The sequence below is a fragment of the Stomoxys calcitrans genome, chromosome 3 (genome assembly GCF_963082655.1).
Source record: "Stomoxys calcitrans chromosome 3, idStoCalc2.1, whole genome shotgun sequence".
Lineage (NCBI taxonomy): Eukaryota > Metazoa > Arthropoda > Insecta > Diptera > Muscidae > Stomoxys > Stomoxys calcitrans.
In genome coordinates, this window is record NC_081554.1 from 39,102,514 (window position 1) to 39,118,316 (window position 15,803).

At 40.5% G+C, this 15,803-nt stretch overlaps 1 protein-coding gene across 5 annotated transcripts in view; it reads right to left on the reverse strand.

Annotated features, from left to right (window-relative positions):
* Nucleotides 1-6,648: 6,648 nt before the first annotated feature.
* Nucleotides 6,649-15,803, reverse strand: part of LOC106081667 (transcription factor mef2A) — a 101,617-nt gene continuing 92,462 nt past the window's right edge. For 4 of the 5 annotated variants that reach the window (XM_013243809.2, XM_013243811.2, XM_013243810.2 and 1 more), the window contains 3 exons: nt 13,124-13,438; nt 12,353-12,901; nt 6,649-8,581 (listed from right to left, as the gene is read on the reverse strand). In XM_013243809.2, the coding sequence (XP_013099263.2) occupies nt 8,442-8,581; nt 12,353-12,901; nt 13,124-13,438 (1,004 nt within the window). In that variant the 3' untranslated portion in view covers nt 6,649-8,441. Of the gene's footprint in view, nt 8,582-12,352; nt 12,949-13,123; nt 13,439-15,803 lie in introns of those variants that run through there. The other variant, XM_013243812.2, reaches the window with a different exon arrangement.

The following is a 15,803-nucleotide window of genomic DNA, read 5'->3' on the forward strand; positions in this document are numbered from 1 at the left end:
AGTTTAGATATGAATAGAGTTTCAAGAGGCCAATGAAAGGAATATTTATGGGCCTATCTGGTTATTTGGTGTGGATATTGGAAGACATAAAAATACATCACATACAATATTTTAGAAAAAACTTAAAAAATATAATATACTAGCTGAGCCCAGCTCGCTCCGCTGCGCCCGATAATGCTATGTTGGAGAGGAGTAGCTCTACTCCCAAAAACCTTTCATTAAAGATCCATATTGCCATAATCGGTAAATATGTTCAATCTGAGGAGTTTTTTTTTTTTGGGGGGTGGGGTGACCCACGAAACAATAGGTCCCACAATAGGATATCAGATTCGTTTTCTATTTTCTAATACCTTTAATTTAATACCCATATTGTATTGATTGCTCTATAAATCCGATAGGCGGGTTTTGTGGGTGGGCGGCCCTCCTAGGCACCCCGCCCCAGATTTTGCTACCAAATTTTTTTTGTTTTGTTACTGTAAGTTCGGTTAGGTTAGGTTGAAAAGAGGGTGCAGACATTAATCCGCCCCATGCCACTATGGACATTCACCTAAGCCAGTAATCGGCATGTTGGGAGCTCTATTTGAGCCGCATAATTTTTGTTTGTGGGTTGATTTGGGGAAGGGGAAGACCCCCAGAGAATTTGTTCCGAAAGTAGGTATCAATTAGTATGGGTATCCCCTTCCCAATACCTTTCATTTGAGCCCCACATTGACATAGGAGGTAAATATGTCCGATTAAGGTTTGTTTTAGGGGGCGATCCCCAACCACCTAGCCCTGAAAATATATCAGCATAGTGATCTCAAATATCATTTATTTGAACCCTATATTGCCAGTGGCCTCAAAATTGGATATCCAATTCGCTTTCTAATCTCAACTACCTTTCATTTAAAAGTCAGTACATATATCCGATTGGGTTTGGGTCCTAAAAACAATCAATATCGAGCTCTACTCTCTTTAAGACCCAAATTGTCATGGTGAGCAAATACGTCCTATATGGGGGTTTTTATGGGCGTGAAACGTACCCTAGACAGTTTGTGCCGAATGTTAATATCAGACTCCCAAATACCTTTCATTTGAGCCCCATATTTCCATAGTCGGGAAACATGTTCGCTTTGGAGGGATGTTTTAGGGGATGGGGCCACTCAGTGACTGCGTCTTGAAAATATATATCAGACTCGTGTTGGGGGGGGCGCTTTAGGAGATGAGGCCCCCAAACACTTGGTCCCACATTTGGATATCAGATTCCTATTTTACTTCCAATTATTGGGTTGCCCAAAAAGTAATTGCGGATTTTTCATATAGTCGGCGTTGACAAATTTTTTCACAGCTTGTGACTCTGTAATTGCATTCTTTCTTCTGTCAGTTATCAGCTGTTACTTTTAGCTTGCTTTAGAAAAAAAGTGTAAAAAAAGTATATTTGATTAAATTTCATTCTAAGTTTTATTAAAAATGCATTTACTTTCTTTTAAAAAATCCGCAATTACTTTTTGGGCAACCCAATACTTTCTATTTGGGCCCCATATTTCCGATGGTCATAAATAAGCCCTGTTTGGGGGTGCTTTGGGAAAAGGATGGACCCCCAGAAACTTGGTCCCACATTTGGACATCAGATTCGTATTTTACTTGCAAAAACCTTTTATTTGAGTCCCATACTGCCCTGGTCGGTAAATATGTCCGATTTAGGGTTTTTTTTGGGGGTTGGGGAGATCCCCCAAACATTTAGTCTGACGATTGGATATCAGATACGTTTTCTAATCGTAAATACCTTTCATTTGAGTCCCATATTGTCGTGATTGGTCTATATATATTTGGTAAGTGTGGGGGTGGGGCGTCCCCCCTAGGTACACCATCCGAAATTTGGAAAGCACACAAAATTTGGTTTGAATCGCATCACCCATTTCCGAGATCTGGCGTTTCTGTAAATTTGGGTTAGGGGGAGGGTCCGCCCCCCCCTTTAGATATGTCTGAGTCTATAAGGAACACACAAACAAACACAAAGTGATTTTTATATATAAGATAGTTTTAAGGGCTCACAAAGTCAAATCGGTTTATATGGGGTTTATAGGAGTATCTATCTTGGCGAGATTTGGTGTGGGTATTTGAAGGCATATACATACTTCACATGCCGAATATCATGAAAATTGGTGCTTCTAGGGGCTTGAGAAGTGTAAATGTTAAATTTCCCATGATCATTCCATTAAGGAACAAGATGTATATCTCTCATATTAGTGCATTCCGATTATAGTTAAAGCTCAATGATAAGGGGCCGCATACTTTTATGCAGACTCCGAACGGCCACGATACTTTTTTGGGGAGAAATTTTTAGAGAGAGAATAAGCACCGCAGAAAATTACGCCTCAGCGTACCGCTTAGCGAAAACACCTAAGTTTTAATATGGCTGAATGTTTCTTCTGATGTTCACGCCAAGATTTGAGCCCAAGCGTTCGGCTTCATAGGCGAACATGCTAACCTCTTCACCACGGTGGCCTTCAACGGGCTTCAGAAGTAGCTGTGCAAAATCTCTTTTTTATCGTATCGCAGATCGTTATTGCGAGTATTTACAAATGAATGACTAGAGTAAATAAAATACCCCCATCCTATGGTGGTGGATATAAAAATATACCCTTCGCCGTAGGAGGAGTGTTTGTACCATTACTTTCATGCTACCTAAAAAATCTTTAATTGTTTTCCATACCACGCCCCTAGATTGGTTCATGTCTGGTATTGTGTCCCCAACTAAGTGCTGGTGTCTATTGGCCCCGAAAGCTGGGCAATGACATAGGAAAGGCTCGAACTTCTCATCATCTTCCCCATATGCCCTACACATTATTTAACTTACCGCATCGATTTTGCCTCACTCCTCCTAAGTGTCCCATTATGATACCGAAACCCATACCGACCTCATTCTTACTGCCTTTCATTAATAGCCTCGTTTTTTCACGATCCGACCGAAGAATCTCGCTGTTGTGGAATAGCGAAATCCATCGCCTCCTCCCTTAACTCGGACTGCGTCGGCCCGAAAGGTTTCGGGTTAACCAATTTTATTGACCGCAGTCCTCTGGCCTTTACCGCCAAATCGTCTGCTCTTTCATTTCCCCTCTCTCCGTTATGGCCCGGCACCCAAATGTTGCGGATTTTCCCTTCCTCAAAGAATAGCCTTACTGACCTCCATCTTGCTTGCTTTCAGGATCCCCCCAAAGGATTTTCGCCGTCCTACCGACCGAAGAATCTCGCTGTTGTGGAATAGCGAAATCCGTCGCCTCCTCCCTTAACTCGGTCTGCGTTGACCCGAATGGCTTCGGGTTAACCAAGTTTATTGACGGCAGTCTTCTGGTCATCACCGCCAAATCATCTGCCCTTTCATTTCCCTTTACTCCGTTATGGCCTGGCATCCAAACGTTGCGGCTTTTGCCATCCTCAGAGAAGGCGTTAATCTCCTTCTTACACTGTAAGACTGTTCGTGACCTTACCGTGCTGGTTGTTATTGCCCTTATGGCAATTTTACTGTCGGTAAAGATGTTCAGACTCGACGTCCTTGGGTTTGCACCACACCACTTCACGCATTCCGTGATCGTCCTGATCTCCGCCTGCAGGACCGTATTATGGTCAGGCAGACTAAAACAAATATCAGTTCCTGGGTTCTCAATGTAAACCTCCAGGCCCACTCTGTCCTCTAGCTTTGATCCATCCGTGTAACATGATCTTTCAGATGGCAATACTAAGGTTCCATCAATCCAAGACTGTGCCGATGGCAGCAGGTTCATCTCAGGTATATGATGGGAAACCTCATCCCTTTCTTCCAGGTTTCCTATCATCGCCTCGATTATACCGCGATGGTATGAGCTGAATCCATCCTCAATCCATTCTCCCATTGCCTTAAGTCTCATAGTCGCAGTGGCTGCCTCACACTGGATGCAGGCCCCATTTCGAGCCTACGGCCCGTCTGCATTGTGCCCAACATCTGTGAGCCTTCTCAGTACGCAATATCAGTACCCAATCTGTCCTTTAGCTTTGATCCATCAGTGTAACATGATCTTCCAGATGGCAATACTAGGGTTCCGTCAATCCAAGACTGTGCCGCTGACAGCAGTGCCTCGCTTCAAGGTTAATCTCAGGTATCTGATCGGAAACCTCTTCCCTTTCTTCCAGGTTTCCTATCGTCGCCGCGATGGTATGAGCTGCTCTCATTCGCAATCCATTCTTCCATCGCCGTAAGTCTCATAGTCGCAGTGGCTGCCTCACACTTAATCCGTATGTCAATGGGTCGGATATTTAGAATAATCTCCAGTGCCCTGGTAGGAGTGGTCCTCATCGCTCCGCCCATGCCAAGACAACATGTTCCCTGAACCTGTTGTATGCTCCTTATGTTGCAATTTTTCTCCATAGCAGTCCAACAAACTACTGAGGCGTTAGTAAGTATTGGTCTAATCACGCTCCTGTAGAACCATTGGACTATCCTAGGATTCAGGCCCCATTTCGAGCCTACAGCCCATGTACATAGTGCCCAACATCTGTAAGCCTTCTCAGTACGCTCCTGAATGTGACACTTCCAATTCAGTTTCCTGTTCAAGATCACACCTAAGTATTTGACCTTGTGAGATATTGAAATCGTCTTATTGAGGAAACGTGGTGCGTTAAATTTGGCCCACCTTCGTCTTCCTCTTGAACAGGCATATTTCAGTCTTCTCCGGGTAAACATTGAGACCTCTATGTCTAGCCCATCGTATGCCATCCGCAAGACCCTTTCGGCACTTCTGCATATCTCCTTCGGTTCCTTACCCCTTAGAAGTATTATTATTCCAAATCAGTTTCCTGTTCAAGATGACACCTAAGCATTTGACCTTGTGAGATGAAATCGTCTTATTGAGGAAACGTGGTGCTTTAAATTGGACCACCTTCGTCTTCCTCATGAACAGACATATTTCAGTCTTCTACTGGTAAACATTGAGACCTCTAGGCCTAGCATAGTCATATGCCATATGCGAGACCCTTTCGGCACTTCTGCATAGCTCGTTCGGATCCTTACCCCTTAGAAGTATTATTATTCCAAATCAGTTTCCTGTTCAAGATGACACCTAAGCATTTGACCTTGTGAGATATCGAAATCGTCTTATTGAGGAAACGTGGTGCTTTAAATTGGCCCACCTTCGTCTTCCTCATGAACAGGCATATTTCAGTGTTCTCCTGGTAAACATTGAGACCTCTAGGTCTAGCCCAGTCATATGCCATATGCAAGACCCTTTCGGCATTTCTGTATAGCTCGTTCGGATCCTAACCCCTTAGAAGTATTATAACATCGTCGAGTTCCAAATCCCGTCTCAGTCAGCATCCGTAATAGGTTTTTATGGTGGTCACCCATAGGAGTGGCGTCAAAACGGTGTCCTCCGGCGTGCCTTGCGTCACTTTCTCCCTTGTGTTCATGTTGTAGGATCCAGAATTTATCCACCTGTTTCTTAGCCTATGGCTTATCCAGTCTCTAAGAGGACCCGGTCCACCCGGTACTGGTCTAAAGATTAATTCAGTTTGTCGGTCCGCACATTGTTTAAAGCCCCCTCGATGACATTCTTCTATTTTATGCATAACTTTATGCAGGCAGTCTCCAGCAACCTTTCCTTGACTTAGGCTTGATGTTTGTATTAAAAGATGTGCCCTCTACACTCGCAGTTCATTATTTGTTCAGAGTTCCACACATGTTCGAAAATTCGCTCATTAACCAGATCCTTCACTTGTAATCGATACTACCGATATCGATGACTGCATAAGTCAGCTGATTTCTGTTGTGCTTCCTAACCACTACTTTCTCAGCGACCATCTTGTTCTTCCGTGATGGCTGTGGCGTCCTTTTGAAAGTCACAGACCTTAATGAAGACTTAGGGGCCGAGCACGATTCCTTCGTCCCTGTTTCAATTTTGTCTCCCTCTGCAGGACACTGTCTGGAGTCTCCGTAACGGGAGCGCTGGCTTGGTCCTCCTAGAGTACTTGAAAGCGGTAAGCTCTTTTTCGGCGGTTTAGAAGTGTTATGCTCTTCGGGAGATTTGATTCTCTTTCCACCGTGAAATTGCTTGGAATGCCAGTTTTATCTCATCCAGCATCCTGCACTTTCGCCCGATTGCGCTGCCGGTACATACGGTATGTAGGAACTCATACGAAGGTTAAAGTTAAAAAATTTTGTTTTTTCGAAAATTTTTTTTAAACTTTAACCTTCGTATGAGTTCCTACATACCGTATGTACCGGCAGCGCAATCGGGCGAAAGTGCAGGATGCTGGATGGGATAAAACTGGCATTCCAAGCAATTTCACGGTGGAAAGAGAATCAAATCTCCAGAAGAGCATAACACTTCTAAACCGCCGAAAAAGAGCTCACCGATTTCAAATACTCTAGGAGGACCAAGCCAGCGCTTCCGTTATGGAGACTCCAGACTAAAGTTTTCCGGGGCTGGGGGAGGGTGTCTTTGCCCTCTACCCCACAGAGCCCTTTCTACGCTCTTGATTTATTTTTAGACAATCTTTCTTACCTTTTACTACTCAATTATCCTTCATTGTAGTTCTAATGGTATCCATACTTCGAAACACACACTCAGGCATTATTGTTTTAATAATAATTTATTTTTATTTGATTTTTATTGTTGTTCAATGTTCTTTTGTTTAATAATATAATAATAATAATAATAGTAATTAATAATATATTAGTTGTGTTGTTACATCATTATATTAGTAATAATAATCGTAATATTAATGATTTATAATAATTTATTGTTACTATTTTGTGTAATTCTGAAATAGAATGAGGATACGGGTGGAGGGCTTGTCACTTGATGTCCTTTACTCGGGTTAATGATTTTTTTCTCATTTTTTTTATTTTTGTGTTTCTGTGTTGTGTTTCATGATATTTATATATAAATACGAAGCATTTTATTATTTATAATAATTATATTATTAGTTTTAAAATTTGTTTTTATATGTATAGATTATTTGTTAATATTTTATTATAAATTATTATGCATTGTTATTGTTACTGGGTATAAATATCTGATGATAATGATAGTGATGATGATAATGGGAGAGGGGTGGAATGAGAAGTTGAGGATGGTATATCTGGGAGTGATGATGCAGATTAAATTTTGTGTTCTTTTCTTTTTTTGCTAATATGAAAATTCCATTTTCATTCATTTTAGGAGGAGTTAGGGAGAGCTAGGTTTTTTTGGTAATATTTTTTAAAATGTCAGCTTGTGTGATTAATGGGACCATGTGAACATTTCAGCTCTTGTTTCTCCTAATATGTGGCGTTAATGTGGTCTGTGTTGATTAGCGCTTGAGTTGATGAGTTGATTTGGATTCAGTTTTGGGGGAAGCATGTGAGATTAGTTGGTTGCAGTTGATTTATTCTTTGTTACTTACACTTATTTAGTTCAATTTGTTTTAAAAATTATTAAATATTTTAAACTTTATATTTGTTTGTTGTCTAATGCTAGAAAAAATATCTAAAATTATACACTGCATAAGCCTAAAACTGGTTGCTAAATATACGATTTTTCTTTATTTCTTAATTCATTTCTACCATATGCAATTTGTAATACTTAAAATAGGTTTCTTATAGTAAAAACTACAATACGAAATATTTTTCAATATCTTTGCAAAAATCTTCCTTCATCGATCCGCAATATAACACCATGACAATTTTATATGATTATTATATTTGTTCACTTGCAAAAACTATGCAATCAATGTCAATGATTCATTGCGGCTTACTTCAGAAATACAAAATAAAAAATCAACACAAAAGTTCTCAAAAATACAACATTATTTACATCAACTTTAGGCCCATAAACTATGTACCATGGTGTTTATTTCATACTAAAACTTTGCTAAACGCTATACTACTCTGCCTTTCATTTAATGCATTTTATCTTAAATGGCTACCATAGGCTTACCAGTAAATTATGCAAATTTTAAACTCTACTTAGCTTTTAATCTTTATTTACAGGTATTCTTTTTTATGAATATGGTTTTTTAATGTAAAAAATCTTTTAAATTCTTACTTTAAATATTAAAACAAAATAATATTTTAGTTTAATTTATTTTTTTTTCATTTGCTATTTACAAATCTAGCAATTCTAAGCAATGCGTTTCTTAAGCTTTACATAAAACTAAGCTTCCTTTTCTTGATGTTTAAACGATTTTTCTACAGTATCTTCAAGTGTTTAACCAACACTTTGTGGATTGCTTACAATTTGAGATTCTATAATTTTTTTCTTTAATTTTTTTTTGTTTCATTTTCCGTCCACCACATTTCTTACAATTCAAATTGCACCTTGAGATCAATACTTTTGACAAAGCGAAATGTACCTACATTCGATAAAGCATTATGCAGTGACATCGGAAGAAATTTCTGCGCCATTATGTCTAGTCCATAATTTGGATATATGCTCATGCTCAACCATTTAATTGGCGCTACCAAACAATACAGAGTTTTTGTAGTAGGCAGCAGCTGCCTGTCTCTCTGCCAAGGGACTTTTAACGTCTTGCTCTCCAGCGGCGGAACGTGTTTTACGCTCCAATTCTATCTCTTGAGCTAGAGATTCTGTAATGAGAATAAAGAAAATGCAAATGGGGCATTATTGAATTGAAAGAAATAATGTAAAAGTGGATGTAACTTTATTGAATTTTATTTAAATCCTATAAATATCAAATTATAGTCACTGAATCTCTTTGAACTAGATCAAACCCAATTAAAAGTCAATATAAAATACTTATAAAGTATGCGATCGATTCATATTTTCTCTGTAAATATCATCATACATGAACTAACGAGCTTTAAAAGTGTTCATACTCTAATTCTAGAAACAAAACAACAACAATGACTCATACTTCTTATTCCCCTCCAGTCTACAGGCAAGACCCAAAGTTTTTACTGTGAAAACTACTGTATGGATGCTCAATATCTTTTGCATGGCCACCACGGGCATGCTTGCAGAGTTCCAAAAGCTGAACCTAATTTACGATGGTTTTGAAGCATTAATCATTCATCCAATGGGGGCCAAAAATATTCTGTAATGTTAGCGATTCCTACTCACAGTAACGTGCTGGTCTTGATCGTCACGAAAAAAGTACGGCCCATTGACGCCGCCGGCCCACAAACCGCACCAAACCGTAATTTATTCGGGGTGCAATGATGGCTCATGGGGATTGCCGTCGGACCAATAAAGCATATTCTGCTTTTTGACGAGGCCATCCAGCCAGAAACGACCGTTGGACGTAGCGTTCTTAATGTTGAGGCCACTGACTCCGGCATTACTAAATTGGTTCGCATATATTTCTACCATGAAATGTCATGCAAAATGTCAATCAGTTCTAGTGGTTCAGGGAGTTGGTTTATAGACAGCTATATCAGGTTAGGGGCCGATTTGGCACAGTTGACTTAGACTTCAAAACGAAAAATTTCTAGAGGCTTAAGAAGTCAAGGTCCGAAATTGATTTATATGGCAGCTATATCAAAACATGGTCCGACATGGCCCATTTTAAATCCCTAACGACCAACACTTATAGGAAGTAGTCATATTTCAAGCGCCTAGCTTTACTAATTCGAAAGTTGGCGTGATGACCACAGACAGATTTTACACTTTGTTGGGTCTTAGACCCCGCCTATGACGCTGAACGCCTGGGTTCGAATCCTGGCGAGACCAAAGAATTTTTTCACCGGTGGTTTTCCCCTCCTAATGCTAGCGACATTTGTGAGGTACTATGCCATGTACAACTTCTCTCCAAATAGGTGTCGCACTGCGGCTCGCCGTTTGAACTCGGCTATAAAAAGCAAGCCCCTTATCATTGAGCTTAAACTTGAATCGGACTGCACTCATTGATATGTGAGAAGTTTGCCCCTATTCCTTAGTGGAATGTTCATGGGCAAAATTTGCAATTTTGGGTCTCAGACCAATATTTCGATATGTTTCAAACAGAATGACGAATTAGTTAACCTCCATCCCATGGTGTAATGTATAAAATTGTGTATTAAAAAGAATTTTAGGTTAAGGGAGCGGAGCTGATTTCGAGATAAGGTCAGCAGATATTGTTTGTTGCCATCAGCAAACTTCTTTTTACTGGGTTTACAGTTATTGTTGTCGAAGGAAGCGAAATACCTGGGCCTAGTCTTCCATTCGAAATGATCCTGAAAGTGGAATAAATACGAAAAATGTGGAAGGCACTACGCGTCCTGCGAAAGATTGTTGGGTAGGTAGTGAAAGTTAGGGCTTAGACCTGGTATGGTTCACTGGACGTTTACGGCAGTTGTTCGGCCGAATCGCACCTAAAGATATGTGTACCTTTCAAAGGATGATCGAGAAGGTACAGAAACTGTATGTTGGATGTGTGACAACGGTAATTGTCCTAAGACTGAGGAGGTCGGATATCCGGTGTTCCTCAAACTTTGGGCTTTCTTTTGTTCTGCTGGGGGATGGAGTAGCGACTTGCTATGTGCGGAGCGACTTAGTTTATATCAGAACTATCCTTTCTTGTCCAAAAACAGATCTCTGAGCTGGAGGTACCGGCTCTTCCCGGGACTTTCTATAGTTTCGTTTGTATTGCACGATAGGTACAACTACATACCGTGTAATAGAGCCTTAAGATCTCCGATTGAAGCGGCTAGTAACGGAAGTTGCTTGTCGCGTGCCCTCGAACCTAATCTAACCTAAGTGGGGAGTTAATTCGAAGACGATGTATACAGCCATTGTAAGGCCAGTAATGACGTATGCAGCGCTGATATGGTGAAAGGCTATTTATAAGAAGACTCAGATGTAAATTTCAGGAAAGGTACAAAGACTGATCTGCGTCAGAATCACAGCAGTGTTAAAATCCACAACCCAGGCGGACCTGATGCTGGATATGCAACATATTGAGATATACTTTTGAAACTGTTCCGCCAAGATTGGGCACCGAGACCGGTTCAAGATTGAAAGAGAGTTGGGAGACGTATGCTGTATTTGAGGAGGATGAGACCTCTGTGTTCACTTATGGTTCCCAAATTGAGTAAGGGGAGGGATTGGGGCCTACTCTGTGACACAGAATTTTGGTATTTCATTACGACTGTAGGACAAGTGCACTGTATTTTGAGTAGAGAGCTGTGTTAATGCGGTAGCTGCAGAACAGATCCGGAAAACTGGTTTTGTGCTTTAGAACGTAAGGTTTTACGGGGACAGTGTGGATGCTCTTAGGGCTTGAACCTAAATGAATTCCGGGCCCTTGACATAAAGCTAAAGTTGGGTTCCCGGGACCGTCGGCATGCAAAGGAGGACGAATTAGCCAGGAAAGGCTCGTCCAAAGGGGATGGCCATTACGATGCGTCGATGAAGAGGTTGGCATTAAATGACTTCATTTTGGAGTCTTCTGGGTCCAGCCTCTTCATCTTGTTCAGACAGTTTTTCACCGGTATGCGTGAATTTGTAGATGTATTCCTTGGAGGTCCTCTCAGATAGAGAAACAAGACGGGATAGATTCGAAAGGGAATACTATACGATTCTACCTACGAGGTCATGCATGCGCGTGAAGAATGGTTGATACACACCGAGTTTATTATCAGGTGTAGCGTAGACCGGTGCCACTGAGATACTTATGGAAGTGTCGGATAGGCGATTACTTCCTACTATCTTATTATATTCTTTCATCTCCCTAACTCGCTTCTGTAAAATTTTCTCCCCAAGGAGGTGTCGCATTGGCGGCACGCCGTTCGGACTCGGCTATAAAAAGGAGGCCCCTTATCTATGAGCTTAAAATTTAAATCGGACAGCACTCAACGATATGTGAGAAGTTTCTCCTGTTCCTTAATGGAATGTTCATGGGCAAATCTGCAACTCGCCTCTACGGGTTTGTCTGCTATGGCTACTTTTTCTTTACCGTTTCACTGTCTACACTTTCTTTCTCGCTGGGATATCACAATGGACCAGATTGGAGGTGGGGTGTTGTAGTATCCTCTGTCTTTCCTTTTGCATTGGAAAAACCTTCGATCATTAAGATTGTTTCGAAAGAGATAATGCATATATTTGTATAGAAATTTTTCCTCTAATAACCAAATTTTTAATGGAAAGTTCTCTAAGGGCAAGAGTTCGATGACATAGTCATCACTGCTCTAAAGGCAACAAATTTTCTAAAACAATACTTCTTCTTATAGAATTGGCCCCAAAGGCTGTCTTTGTGTGACCAATGTTTGTTAATTTAAACCTTTTGCTACTTTTCATTACTTATTAATAAAATGTTCCGATAAAAGCATTATCGAAATCGATAACTTTTTCAAAACAACTTTCATAAAAATCCCAAATTATTATCGATAATGCAGGCTATCATAATTAGTTGTACAACTTACCAGAATAATTTTGCCAAAATGCCCCGGTGGCCATTAGATCTATGCCTGGATAATTCCATTGACCTTTGCCATTGGCTGCTGCAGCAGCAGCGGCTGCCGCTGCTACAGCCAAACTGTTTTCTGCAGCATGCGATGATGGTGGACGATTACTTTCACGATCCGATGAACGGCGGTCATCATGGTCATCTCGTTCATTGAGACGATCTGATGAGGAGTGACGATCACTGTCACTATTGTGGGAGTGAAGGTGATGTTGATGTAGCTGTGGCTGCATTGGCAAATCTTCGGCGCTGCGTGATTCATGGTCCGATTGGGGTTCACGTTTAAAGCTGGGACTCTCCGAGTGGGTACGTAAGTTTTGTTGCTGCTGCTGTTGTTGATGATGGTGAAGTCGATTTTCGCTGCTATCGGAGGCTGCATGATGCATGTTGTTGTTGTTGTTGTTGTTGTTGTTATTTGAATTGTTGTTATTGTTATTAGTAGTATTGTGGGAATTTAAAGAGGAGATTGATGATTTATCAGACTTTTCACTTTGTTTGCCATCCTGATCTATGAGGGTAAAGGGAAAGTAGAAGAAGAAGAAGAAACAGAGGACGCTGTGTTGGTTAAACAGGAGGTTATACAGAGAGAAACAAAAAAAGTTAAACACGCATTAGGGCGTACTTAGTTGTTCTGTTTTATTTTTTTTTTTTTGTCATAGTCAAAGAATTTCGAGTAATTCGAGCTAAATACGTTTCTAAATGACTTGAATGTAAGCTTTTGTGTACCTACCTTGTTCCGATTTACGAGTTAGATCCGAAATGCTGCCACTATGTTTGCTGTGCATGGAGGCTGAATCAATGGAACGCACATCATCATTGATGCTGCTGACATTTGCCGATGCCGCCGAGGAATTGTTGTTAATATTGCTGCCACTATTGTTGTTGTTGTTGTTGCTGCTGATGCCACTATTGCTGCCATTGGCATTGTTGTTGCTACCGCTGCTGCCATTTGAAGCATTGGGCGATTTACGTTTGCCACCCTCGATTTGCTGCTGATAGCGAATGCGCAATTTACGCTCACGTCTATAACGTTTTTGATACAAAACTGAAATGATATGAAGGGCAATTTTTTTTTTTTATGTTGAATGCAATTCGATACTTTTTTAATTCAATCATGCTGGATGTACAAGCATGCATGTATGTTTATATATATATGTGTGTGTGTGTGTGTGTGTATGGCGGTGAAGACAACGAAGGACGACCACATACTAGGGCGAGGACAAATAAAAGATAGAACTGTGCCTGTTTTGTGATTTTTTCTTTTTTTCTGAATATTGCAAATGCAATCGATCATATTTCTTTGGTAATCACTGAAAATCTTTCTGTTTTATATTGTTGTTGTTGTTGTCGCCCTGAGATGCCAGTATAAAATAATAACAAACGGTCCATCATCGTCATTATGCGTGTGGTCAAAATTGATGAATTTCAAATGGAATGTGACAACCGGCCGTTATTGGCAGAGAGTCTCCCTGCCTATACGGCTACAAGAATTTGGTGCATTTTTTGTGGAAAAGTGAAGGTAGAGAAGAGTAATTTCTTTGTTATATCTCCCTATTATTCGGGAGTAATCCTGTATTCTAGACTGTCATCGCATATAACATGTCGCAAAATGTTTGCCAGTCGTTAAGGCTTCAAACCTTGAATGGTGGTATGCCTCAATACCAGTATAATCAGACTTTTACTCGCATATGGAGTATTTGCGTGGGCCCCTGCTATGGTAAAGAGACTCCATAGAGGAAATTTTGTAGAGTACATTGATCTGCCTGCATCGTGAAAGTCACAGGGGCAATACACACTTCACATATTCAAGTCCTTTACTCGAAGTTACACTTTACACCGATAGATATTCACATTGGTGCTTTTGAGTTGGCATTTGGACCCACATTTTGAAGGTAAATTCTTACTCTTTTCATGTTTACACATGTATTGACGATGGTCGAAGTAAGACAGGATGGTCAAGTCGTCCAGAATATATTTTGGGTTGCCCAAAAAGTAATTGCGGATTTTTCATATAGTCGGCGTTGACTAATTTTTTCACAACTTGTGACTCTGTAATTGCATTCTTTCTTCTGTTAGTTATCAGCTGTTACTTTTAGCTTGCTTTAGAAAAAAAGTCTTAAAAAAGGATATTTGATTAAAGTTCACTCTAAGTTTTATTAAAAATACATTTACTTTCTTTTAAAAAATCCGCAATTACTTTTTGGGCAACCCAATACCTTAAAGAGATTCAAACTAATATTTAGATTGATTTCCACAACATCTTAACACCATTACCGATCAATCCCATGGCAACCGGTTGTACGCAAAGGATTGACGCTATGAAGTCCTTCATCGGCAAGGGCGCACTGTTTAAAATTTCATCCAAATCGGATGAAAAATGCTCATTTTATGGGCTCAATACTCTATATCGGGAGATCGGTCTACATGGCAGCTATATCCAAAAATGGTCCGATCTGGACGATATTCAACAAAAAGGTTTAGAGGGATACCGGAACTCGATGTGCCAAATTTCATCGATATATACACCATATCGGGAGATAGGTATATATAGCAGCTATATCCAAAAATAGTCCGATATGTACCACAGTTAACAGGAATGGGTAGGGGTCTACCAGAACACACTGTGTCAAATTTCATCGAATTCGGGTAATAAATGGATATTTTTTGGCCTCAATACCCTATATCGGGAGATCGGGTGGTCGGTCCATAGGGCAGGTATATCCACATACTGTCCGATCTGAACCGCACTTTACAGAAATGGATAGGGGTCTACCAGAATTCACTGTGCCAAATTAGATGAAAAATGACCAATTTATTACCTCAAGACTTTTAGTCTGAAGGTCGGTCTATATAGCGGCTATATATAACTACAATAAATATACAAAGAATACGAAATAATCAAAAATTGTTTGGAAAATTTTTTTCTACCCAAGATATCTGCAAAAATATAAATACCCAAGCGTTGGGTGTTTACCCGGTAGAAACCCATCTCTACCTACATTATCAATCAATCTCATGGCAGTCGGTCATACGCAAAGGATTTACCCTATAGAGCCCTTCATTGGCAAGGGCTGCTGCCTCAGTGTACGTGTTCGTCCCTTTTTTCGTCATGGGAGAGACACATCCCGTAGTGCCTTCTCCGCACGCTTCTGGTCCGTGTCGGGGATTAAAAAGAACCCCGGACCCTGGTTCTGCTCGGTTTGCCAGAACTGCATCCATCATCGGTCGGTCTCGGTACGGTGTAACCGGTACATGATGTGGCTACATTTTCGATCTTGCTCCGGCCTTACATTACTACGAGAGTAAGTCACACTGAATATGTTGCAAGGTGCTGTGCGAACACAGCGTCACAAGCGTCGTCGTTGTCCCCTTCTGCATCCTCGTCATCGGGCTATGTGACAGTAGCAGTA